The sequence below is a fragment of the Solanum stenotomum genome, chromosome 7 (genome assembly GCF_019186545.1).
Source record: "Solanum stenotomum isolate F172 chromosome 7, ASM1918654v1, whole genome shotgun sequence".
NCBI classification, from domain to species: domain Eukaryota; kingdom Viridiplantae; phylum Streptophyta; class Magnoliopsida; order Solanales; family Solanaceae; genus Solanum; species Solanum stenotomum.
The window spans coordinates 7,340,288-7,351,734 of NC_064288.1; the positions used below are offsets into that span (position 1 = coordinate 7,340,288).

The 11,447-nt window shown below is 35.9% G+C and overlaps 1 protein-coding gene across 1 annotated transcript; it reads right to left on the minus strand.

The window, feature by feature from the left end:
* Positions 1–1,661: 1,661 nt before the first annotated feature.
* On the minus strand, positions 1,662–11,166 carry LOC125871762 (cleavage stimulating factor 64-like). Its single transcript, XM_049552425.1, has 10 exons — positions 10,999–11,166; positions 10,687–10,765; positions 9,548–9,722; positions 8,490–8,523; positions 8,095–8,315; positions 7,681–7,758; positions 3,929–3,964; positions 3,139–3,570; positions 2,474–2,773; positions 1,662–2,168 (listed from the first exon to the last, which is right to left on the minus strand). The coding sequence occupies exons 1-10, from the start codon at positions 11,033–11,035 to the stop codon at positions 2,031–2,033; spliced, it is 1,530 nt and encodes a 509-aa protein (XP_049408382.1). The 5' UTR covers positions 11,036–11,166; the 3' UTR covers positions 1,662–2,030.
* Between the last annotated feature and the right edge of the window lie 281 nt (positions 11,167–11,447).

An 11,447-nucleotide genomic window follows, 5' to 3' on the forward strand; every position in this document is an offset into this window, starting at 1 on the left:
TTAACACTGTTTAAATCCTTAACTAGGTGTAAAAATGTCGAGGTAAAGGTTTAGAAGGTGTGGAAAAAGACCAAAACACCCTTAATAAAACAGCCGGAGAGATCTACGGTTCCGACCTATGGTTCGTACTGGTCAACCGTAGAACCACTTACTGGGGCTCAAAATTGGACAACTTCCTACGGGTCCTTCCTACGGATCATAAAACTTTCTACGGTCTATAGGTCCCTTTCGTAGAACTTAAGTTCGAACTCAAAATCTCACTAGGTCTGGATCACTCCTACGAAGCCCATCTACGACTCGTAGAACAAATGGCGACTCGTTCAGTCAGTTTGACCAACTTCAGAAACCCAAAAATCTTAAACACTTTACACGAAACTATTCTAGGACCCGTAGACTGTTCTACTATATCATAAAAATATACATATACTCTTATAGTATCATTGACTAATGATTAATTTCTGAGCAAGAAACCGTAATGATACCAATACATTATATATATACTTATTTTGTATCAGTTAAACGAAATTATCAGCAATAATATGAATGGGGTAGGGCTGTAAATTTTTTTGTGAGAATGGATATTTCTTAAATTAGGGTATGAAGATGTAATAATTATTTTGAGTAATATAACCCATTTATGTAGTTTTTCCTTCCCTCTATCAATCAAGATTTGAACATATGGTTTGCCTGCAACAGAAAGATGCAGAATTTGAGACTTTGTTTGTATACCAAAAATATTTTTTCCGATCTTAAAACTTTGTATACCAAAAATATTCTGTGCCTCACTTGATTTGAACATCAGGTTCTGAATCGAGTAATTGACCAGTAGGCGGCATACGGTTGATATTGACAGAAAAATGTATAATTTCCGTTTTGATACAGAAATTGTTTTTCCTCCGATAGACAGTATATATACTGACAAGTCCATAAGAAAAATGGACTTAGGAAAAGCTTATTATAAGATTAGAGATCCATCAACTCCAATTTCGAAAAGCTATCTATGGGTAACTCCAATCCAGGAAAAAAGAACCCTTTAGTTAGTAAAGAATAAGAAGAGGAGATAGTAGTAAGCATTAGATTGTTTCACTCACTAGTACCTTATTTGTTTTGTTATTTTATGTAATTTAGGGAAATGAAGTTCTCATACACCATTTTTTGTTTCATAAAGGAGCACCACCAACCTTTGAGCTGTATTTGCTATTTTCTCATTTCTCAAACCTTTAGGAGGAAGAGATGTGACATCCTCAAGTTTCTGTTAAAGCATATTATGGAATTGGAGTGAAAACAACAGAATTGCTTTGAGATAGTGAGGATGGGTTTGGTCAACAAAAACAACCTAACCCAATCGTCTTGGATAATAGTACTCAAACTGTATTTTTCATGATCATGAAAGTTGATCAAGGTGATACAACTCGTATCAACAAGCATAGTTTGTTTAGTCACAGAAGAAAAAAAGATAGAAAACCTTACCACTTAAATCATCCTCAACTAAGACGACACGGAGAGGTAAACCATGCAAAAAATACAAAGGAGAAAGTAAGCAACTTTTATTTAGATCTTCTGTCCCCAAACCCTCTCACATCAATTAATATGATAAGCATCCTTCACAAAAGAATTATCGATAACTACAAAAAGCATTCTCCAGACTTTTTATAGGCTACTTCAGAACAATAATAGGAATAAATATTTTAATATCACTGAGACAGGATTCCATCAACAACAAAAAACTTGTAGCTGAAACATACTTGGGAAATGAACATATCTCTTAAATATATATAATGCTAGACTACAACTGGAGCCACAAAATTCCTTCATTTATCTTGTTAAAACCACCTGCTCATAACAGATACATGAATGTAATACACTCTAGTGCATTTGATAATCCTATGCTAGATCCTTCTTAAATCAATCACTTTACAATATGGAAATGATCCAAGACACAACATGCCCTTCTGCACAAATATTTCAGAGGGGCAAAGATACTCAGCTTGCAGGTGTATCTGAGGTCCTCTTCGCGTATTAAAGTTTGGCTATGTTGGCTGCCGAAGCATCTGTTGGAGCTGAATGACCTGCTGCTGCTGATCTGGTGGCAGTGAACTTAACTGTTCAGGAGTCAGACTCAGTACTTGTTGCAGCAAGGCAGACTCAACATCCGAGGGAAGCTGCACCTGTTGAAAAAGAAGAACATCTTAATATAACTAAGCTACCATGTTATAGCTACATCTTCCATGATTCTAGATATAGTACCAAATCAAAACAATCAGTTGCTTCTATGAAGTAATAAATAAATATATAAAGGCATTTCCATATTCACATCCAGGATTTTACCAGACTGCATCGGAAGTACTAGTTAGGTGATCTTTCAAATCAAAACAAATGGGAGTTTTAGAAGCATCTAAATTCATTTTCATTTGCAATAACTGTCTTAAAGTCTTCAGTTGATTAAAAAGAAACAGGAACACTCTAAAATTACCTGACTAGCTTGTTTATCAGGGTTTGACGTTTCTGCTGCAGCTGAAACTTGAGTTGAGGGTCCTGACTGGGGCGTAGATACACCTGCATCAGGCAAGGCATAACTTATTCCATCATTAAGCCTTGTCATTTTCGATGGCCGACTCAGAAGATCTAGATTATTAGCCGCCGCTCTCTTCTCCTCAGGCAAACCTGAAGGGTAAGCTGGTCTGGTAATCAAAGATGAATTATTATGAACCTGTGGTCGTCGAGAGTCTTTATTTGTATTATCCAAGACCCCAGAAACTGCTGAAGGGTTTCCCTGTAACCGAAAAAAAAAAACAGAATTATACAAGATCACATTGATGTCCCTTTGGAAGAGACATGGTATAACATCCCTGAAAGTAAGTCTCTATATGCTGTTCCATATAGCAAATATCCTGTGTAACTTCTATTTTCATTGTGTTTGGAAGTCATACAAGTAAAGCTCTCTTCCTTCCAAAGGTAAATTTATTCATTGGATAGACTTACTCAACCAGTTGAGCATGAAAATCATCCAAAATAAGTTATACGGACCTTAAGTCATTTTCGCAACATTTTCAAACAAAGGCTTTCATAGATTTTATATTTCACCATCACTGCTCTTTCATTTGCAGTAATAGACTAACAGCAAAGAAAGATACGCACCTGAAAACCTTGTTCCAATAATGGGGGACGCATTGATGGAGAAGGATGATAGCTTGTATTTGCTGTCCCCAGCTGATTATTGTATGTAAAATTTGTAGATGCAACTGGCCCAGCTTGTTGTAAGAAAGAAGGCTGCATTTGCTGCTTTATAGCAGAGGAAGTTCCCACCTGAACTGGTGGGTTATTTGACACACTGACTTGGGGTTGTATTGATGGAAGGATTCTAGAAGGCGTCGGCAACAGACTCTGCAAAACTTGGTTCTGCCCTGGTTGCGCCGGTTGAATCTGAGGCCGTGCCTGAGGGAGCAAACTAGGGGGAAGTGGGGGTAACCCAGGAAGAGACTGAGTTGCTAGCTGTTGACTTCGCTGACTATCTAGAAACAATGGCTGCAGTTGAGGTACGACAGATTGCCGAATATTTGGTGTCTGCAACTGCACATTCCAAAGATGATTGATTAGTGTTGCTCTTTGACAAACTGATGCCTCAAAATCAACTAAACAGCAGCAACAGTAGAATGTCCCCAAGAAAAGTAAGAAAACAATGTGCACGCATATATATGCTGATTTTCAAATAAATCAAGAAATAGGCAAGAATTATTGAAACAGTCCTTAACTTAGCTCTGATACCAAAATGATAGGAATCAAACTCAAAAGAACAATAAAGTAAAGGAAATTAGGAAAGCAGTAAGAATTTTGAATAGACACAACTTGACAGCTTTATATATATATATAATAGAGAGAGAGAGAGAGAGAATGATACTAAAATTAAGTATGGAACCAGTGAACGAACCATTGATTGGGTTACCATTCCCAGTATTAGCTGTGCCTGCATTGGCAGACAAATATAAACTTGTAAGCGTGCTATTTCAATAATCATACAATGTAAGAAGAAGCAACAGTGCTATTCTGAAATTGAGAAATAGTAATATGACCCCCTTCACGTTGCAATAAAGCATGCTCAGCACTCCAGAAAAGAAAAAGGGTTATGCAATTCGTAATGCAGGAAAACATCTAAAACATCAAGCATACAACACAGGTGTTCAGGGAAAAGCAAAGGTCATCGCTGTGAGCCTGTGATGATACTGCAAGCTATCCACAGTACAAGAAAAACACATAGCAGCAGTATCTTCAATTGTTATTTATTCAATATGTCACCTGTAAGAAACATGTAAATATTTCCTTTTCTTTATTACACATATTATAATGAAATTATACACAAAATGCATGTCCAAAATATGGGCTTTCTACTCTGCACCTCAGGATGATAAAAATTGACATTTAGATCAATTAAAACCATATGTTTGATGTCACTAACAGTTTCTAGATAATGACTGTAAATTCTGCCCCAAAAACACTAGCAGATAGCAGTGCAAAAGTCAGCCAAGTAACATATATCTTTGCTGGTTATCTATTGTATCTTATCTACAAAAAAAATATACAAGTGCTAAAGTATGAAATGATAACTGGGCAAGAAGTGTGCAATGGTGAGGAATCCACTTTGTCACAATCTTCCCCTATGAGGACAATGTCTACTAATTCCACCGGGTACCTGCTACCTCCCACCAACACAGGTACCGGATAACTCTATCTATCTAGGCTTGGACAAATGGAAAGAAATCACCTAGTGTTTTGTCTCCGCTGGGATTTAAACCTACAATCGCATGGTTTTAAACCCACTTCATCAACCATTAGGCCACAACCTTGGGTGCTATCCTAAGTATTCTAAAGAGGGTATATTTTTTTTAAAAAAGAGGATCAGTACTTCTCCGCTGATCTAAAAAGTTAACATTATATCAGATTATGAAACTGATCAAATAGGTCAAATAAACTTTTTATATCGCATATGGTGGTTGCAACACATCATTTCTCATATTTTCCAAGAAAAAAATGTTATTCTCAATTTTGCACCATATTTTGGAAGAGCAAAGGAAAACTATCCATCAACCTCAATATATATCGGCATATACCAAGTTACCATAAAAAACACATTAACAATGGAAACACTGTATCAACTGCAGAAAAAAGAGAGAAAAAGCGGAAGAAGAGTTCAGGATCTATTGTCTTTTGTTGCATATTCATTGCTTTTGATTTTGAACATATTCAACAATACATGCAATTTCAAGGAACTATGGATTGAAGTTTTGTGATCTTAGTCTTACTAGGGTTAAGAGAAGGTTTAAATCTGAATCTAATAACCTATCTACTCAAGTTTCATGATCTAACTAGGGATAAGAAAAGATTTAAATCTGAATTGTTTGGCCAAGCTGCTAGGAAACTAGAAGTGCCTATATTGTTTATAGTTAAAAAATCACTTTTTTGGAGATATAAGGTGTTTGGTCAAGTTTTTGAAAAATAATAAGTGATTCTAAATTGTAGCAGAAGCAGTTTTCTTTTCTGCAGTTGGAAGGAAGTAGAAACTTGTAACATCTCCTTGATAATAGTAGCAAACAATCAATTCTTCATGACAAAAGTACCCATACTACTTATCATATTTACAAACTATCCCTTCTCAATTTGTTCCCCCATAAATTATATTTTACAATTTAATTAAATAAAAATGAAACACGACAATAACTATTTAACATCATTTATTTTTTGATGAAGTAATAAGAAATTTCATTGCTGGCATCAAGAAGATGCAGAATAGTACAACTATTTAACATCATCATTTATCTATTTAACTAATACTAAGGGCCCGTTTGGCCATGCAATATGGTATCGTGATATGATATTATGATATGGAATCATGAGATGAAATTGAAGTTTTGTTTGGAATTGCGTTATGAAATTTTTGTGTTGTATATTTTCTCATAAACATAAAAATCCCATAAGTTGTAAAACTATTAAAATAACACCAATTGTTTATTCAATCTTATCAAATAAATAAAAAATTATAAAATCACATAATAACCCTCAGGGGTTGGCCTGCTGGCAATTGACTTGAGCCTTGGGGTTTGCTCCCTTTCAAGGTCTCAAGTTCGAAACCCACTAGGTGCAAACAATTTCTGAGGGCCATCGGACTGGGTAAAACCTGAATTAACCGTGGTGCACTTGCGGGAAACTCCTTGCCAAGGGCCTGTGCACCCCCGGGATTAGTCGGGGCTCAAAGAGACTCGGACACCCGGTGCAAATAAAAAAAAATAATAAAAATAAAATAAAATAAAATCGCATAATAAATTATTATAAAGCTATTTGTTCTCCACTTAAGTAATTGTTTCATCTAACTTTAATTTGATAAAAAAAAAAATTGAACATAAATTGTAGTGTATTAGTCTTTAATATAATCCTTTCACATAGTACAGACAATTTCCTCACGTTGAACTTGCATTTCTCGATCATGTGACCGAGAAGACGAACCAACATTGTTACTTTGAGCCATTTGTTGGTCACTATCATCCACAACTATATTTCCATGCTCATAGACCATAAATATTTCATCATTTTAACAATCGGTTGGTGTGAGTTAAAGTAACTATATGTTGGTGAGAATAATAAATTATGTCGGTGAGAATAATAAATTTTAAAAAGTAATGATGTGATTATAAATTTTATTTATATATGAAATAAATGGTTAGTAGATATAAATGTGGGGTTGTTTTAACAAAATATAAACTCGTGGATCAATTTTTGTATTAAAATATCACAAATCATGATATGGAATTACCATATTATTCCATATCATGGTTTTTGGAGAATATGAATCACATCTCATGATATGGAATCATGAGATGGAATCAACGTAAAATCGCATGTCCAAACGCTGATTCCATCTCACGATACCATATCGTGATATGGTATCGCATGGCCAAACGCCTACTAAGTGTATAGTGAATCTTTTCTTTAGAAAGTACTACTTGTAAAGTGAATTTTTACATGCCCTTTTTTCGTAAGTTGACTTGAAAGCACTTTTTGGGAAGATTAGTCAAACACAAAATTGCCGCTGTATTGATAAAAACACCTCTCAGATAACTTGGCCAGGCACAAATTACTATATTCCATGGAACTTTTTCTGAAACTCCATTTGAAAAGAAGCCATTTCATATGAAGTAGATGCTACACCAAAGCCAAGTTGGCCCTTGTTCAGAGGGATAAATGTTGGGAAAATCCAGAAGATATTTTTAAGTGCTCCAATATATTAAAACTTTCTCACACAGTCCCAACTCTTACAACTCCTTTTTTTAAACATAGTAGTCCCAACTCATACAACTCTTAAGCACATTGTGAAACCATATGATAAACATCAGCGGACAGATTCATTTGTCGTAATCTAGAAAAAAGATTTGAATTGTGACTTTAAAATACTGATTAAAGAAGCAGCCAAGGAAAGAACACTGTAAGTGCAGTTTCAGAAGCCTCGCATGGCTGCTTGGCCATGCTGCAGTAATGAATAACATAAGCACAGAAGCTATAATGGCATCTAAGGGGTCACCAACTATGAAGAATAGATGATTATTTTTTTATTATTGAGAAGTCAGCAATAGAAAAATGCTAAGCAACACCAGAAGCTTGCAAATATGTTGAGCATCTTGCATAAGTCAATACCTGAAAAAGAGCTTTTGACAAATTTGGAATTGCTAGCAGCAGTTGGCGTGTCTGTTCCTTGTTTTGTGTACACATTGCCTGTCATCAAAATTACAATAATCATGTCAAGGCGTCAAGCAGTTATCCTTGAGGGTCGAGGATCACATTCATTGATTGACACTATAATAAAGGAAATAATCTCCAGAATAAGACCATTTGGCTAGTTAATTCCTATACCTCCGGCCATAAGAGTAGTTTGTATTGTTTCTGTTACTTCCAGCATAACTTAGCAGAATGACTTTGAAAGCAACTCGAGGTTTGCTTTTTTTTTCTTATTCATACTCCAAGTTTGTTGTTATATTATAGTTTTGCGGCAATATTCAAGAAGGACTAGAAATATCATGAATGGGAGAAAGTTTTAATCAACATCCTGACCTTAAACTCAGACATAACATCATTCAGTTGGCTCCTAGACAATTTGGACATATGTAATGTTAAAGGATCTACTCCAGACGGATTGAATGAGCTGCCACTCTGAGAAGCTCCAAGAGCTCCTGCCATAACGGCTGCAGCAGTCATAGCTACTTGCATACCTAATGGCTGCTGAAGTGCAGAATCCACAGGGACAGCTGGTCCCCCAATGTGCTTTTTGGGATCTAATAAGACATTACAACAGAAAAGTTACATTCTAATATTCTAAAGAGAGAGGAAAAAAATAATTGATGATATGAATCTCATGCCCCCCCCCCCCCCCCCCCCCCCCCCCCCTCCCCCCTCTTTTGCCTATTGGAAAAGAAAGAGTGAAAAGAAGAAGTGAAAGTGAAACACACCAGCATTCGCGACCATGCCAGGTCCGCCGCGACCCTGTATAGAAAAGACAAACATGGTCAATTGAATAGATTTTTATTAAAAATTAGAGAAAAGTAGTATTTGAAGAGCGTATAAGTTTTGTTTTCCTTTCTCTTTCCTCACTGGCGGGTTCAATAAAGTATTTGCTTGAGTCTGAAAAAGTGATGTCCAGAAAAAATGATAATAATTCACACATGAAATTCTCTCACAATATTCATGATTCCGTCATCTTTGTCGAGAGGAGTTTAAATATTAAGAAGTGCTTCTTTCATCCTAATTAAGGATCTGTTTTATGTTTGGGCATGACTGTTAAGGTATCAGCTGAAGTGTTAATGTATTTAACTGAAAGTAGGTCCAAAAAAGTAGATGAAGATAACTTGTTAAAGAATTTGGACTTTAGTTAAGTACAGAACTGGGTAAAAATTGCACCTTTTTTTATAACAAAAGAACAAAAAATTGAATGTTGTAGATTGCAGGCCTTGACTCAGGTTTACACATCAACACGAACAAGAGCCTTCTTTATCCAGTTAGCCGGGTTGAAATTATTCAGTAGTTAACTGTGATTTAGGGTGCAAACAGGACAGTTCCTGCTACATTTGGAAACAAAACATAAAGCATCTGATATGCGGCAAGGAACAATAGAAGATATGTGAAGAAGTTGGCTATGTGGAAATGCAGTACTTATCCATGGGGAAAGATTAACATTGATCTATTGGGTACACCCCAGGGCATTGGTCTAGTGGTAAGAGTGCATCCCATGATATGTGGATTAGGTAGCTAAAATGTTGAAGCATAAAACACCAGATTTAACGGTCTTTAACAAGGGTGAAAACTAGTGATGTTAGTGTTGGATATCTAGAAAGAAGAAGTTCATCTCCCACAGAACCTAATGTAATGCCAACACCACCTTGCATGAAATAAGTAGGAAAGCCAGTTGTTCAATCCAGCGACAAGAAACTAAAAGAACAGCTAATGAAAGAAACACACTAAAGTAATTTTTGCTAAGGACACTCATAAGAAAAATGGCTAAATATCTTACCTGTTCACGATTTCTGTCAGAATTTTTATCATTTTCAGCAAAATCAACTCTTAGCTGCCGGCCATTTATCTCGTAACCCTGAAGGTTGCGACGAGCACTCAAGGAAGTCTCTTCATCCTTGTATTCGCAGAATCCATAACCTTTTGGTTTCCCAGTTTCTCTATCAATCACTAATCTGAGGGAAATAAACCGAAAGAATGAAAAGATGGAAATGCTAGGTAGACTCATCCAAATAAAAGAGAAGAGAGGGGATGGGGGTGGGGGATCATCTCTTATCAGATGAAAGAATCTCCCTCAGTCGGTCATCCTCCACATAACGCCGTCTAAACAGAACTTCAAAATTCTTCCCAGTGAAAAGTTTTTCAACCAGCAGCAGTAAAACTCAAAGCAATAATTTTTATACTAGAAATGATATAAGGTCCTCTAGCCGTCAAGTTTACTCTATCCATTAGTCACCTCAAATCCTCAATCAGCAAAACAGCATCTACAGGGATGCATTACAAAACAACATCTATGGGGATAATCACCATTACAAAACACCGAATTTGTGATGAAAAGGTTAAAAGAGTATTGTTGTGAATAGACCAGACAGGCGACCAAGTAGAAGTAGTTGTTCTAGAAGAGGATTTACGCAAGAGCCAAAAGATGAAACAGCCAAGCAAATTGTTACTGAACTATGTTTGGGATCCTGGTTGACACAAAAGGGTGTTGAAAGGCTATTTGACAAGCTAAGAAGAAATATAGTTTCTACATAAGTAGTGCTCTGTAGTATGAAGTGGTTTATGCAAATTTTTAAGTGAATTCTTTGTCCTACTCATCCCCGTTCTATCGGGCGTGTCACCCCCTTCTTCGGGCATCTCATCCCATTCTTTATTACTGTTTTACCCCCTTCTTTGTTATTGTTTCATTTCTTAGTTTTCCTATTGTAGTTTCCCTATTTCTCATCTTCCCTGTTGTTGAGTATTTGCAGTAGTGTTTTACTACAACTATTACATATACTAGACATGTTAGTGCACAGGACAAACCTCTTCTATATCCCTCTTCCGAAAACCAAACAGTTGTCTTAACTAAATAAAACAAATAAAAGATAAAACTATTTCTGAGTAATATAAGGGAGAAAGCAAAGAAAATATACTGACCTGAATGAAACAACTGGTCCAACTTCCTCACAGATTTGAATTAGTTGCTCCTCAGTAGCATCATATGGTATATTCCCAACTACATAAATCCAAATTACTTACAAATTCTGCTAACACCTTACCACCAGTCCTAATATACAAAAATACATACAGAAGCAACACAAATTGGACCAAATTACCAACACCCAATACGCCCAATTGGTTAAAGTTTCAATCTTTTCAACTAATTCAGCAAACACTTGGTAGAATTACATTAACCCGAATAGAATTTCATAAAACCAATTGAGAGATAAAGAGGGGGGAAATACTAACCAAAGACGCAACGACGCTGAGAATCAGAAGTGGCCATAATTGTTAAAAGTTGAAGAAAAAGGTGAAGCTCGAGTGATTCAGCTTCAACTTTTCCCTCTGATAATTCATGTCATTCACTCTACTCTTCTTTTTAAAAACTGTGGTTTAACCGGAGAGGGCATTGATCTGAGTTCGAGGACAGAGGAAGTAAGGAACAAAGGGAAACGGGTCAGGCGGATTGGATCGGGCAGCCCATTAATTTACTAACAAATAAGAAAATAAAAAATAAACAATAAAAAATAAAAAATAAAAAGAGGATGGTTCTAATTCTAATAATACCATAAAGTGAATTGTGTTTTAAAATAAATAAAAGAAACAAAGTTAATTAAATTAACTAGAGGAGAGAGGAAGAAAATTATGTTCTATAATTACTCGTAAAGGAACACGAGGGCTATTTATAGCCAAAACAT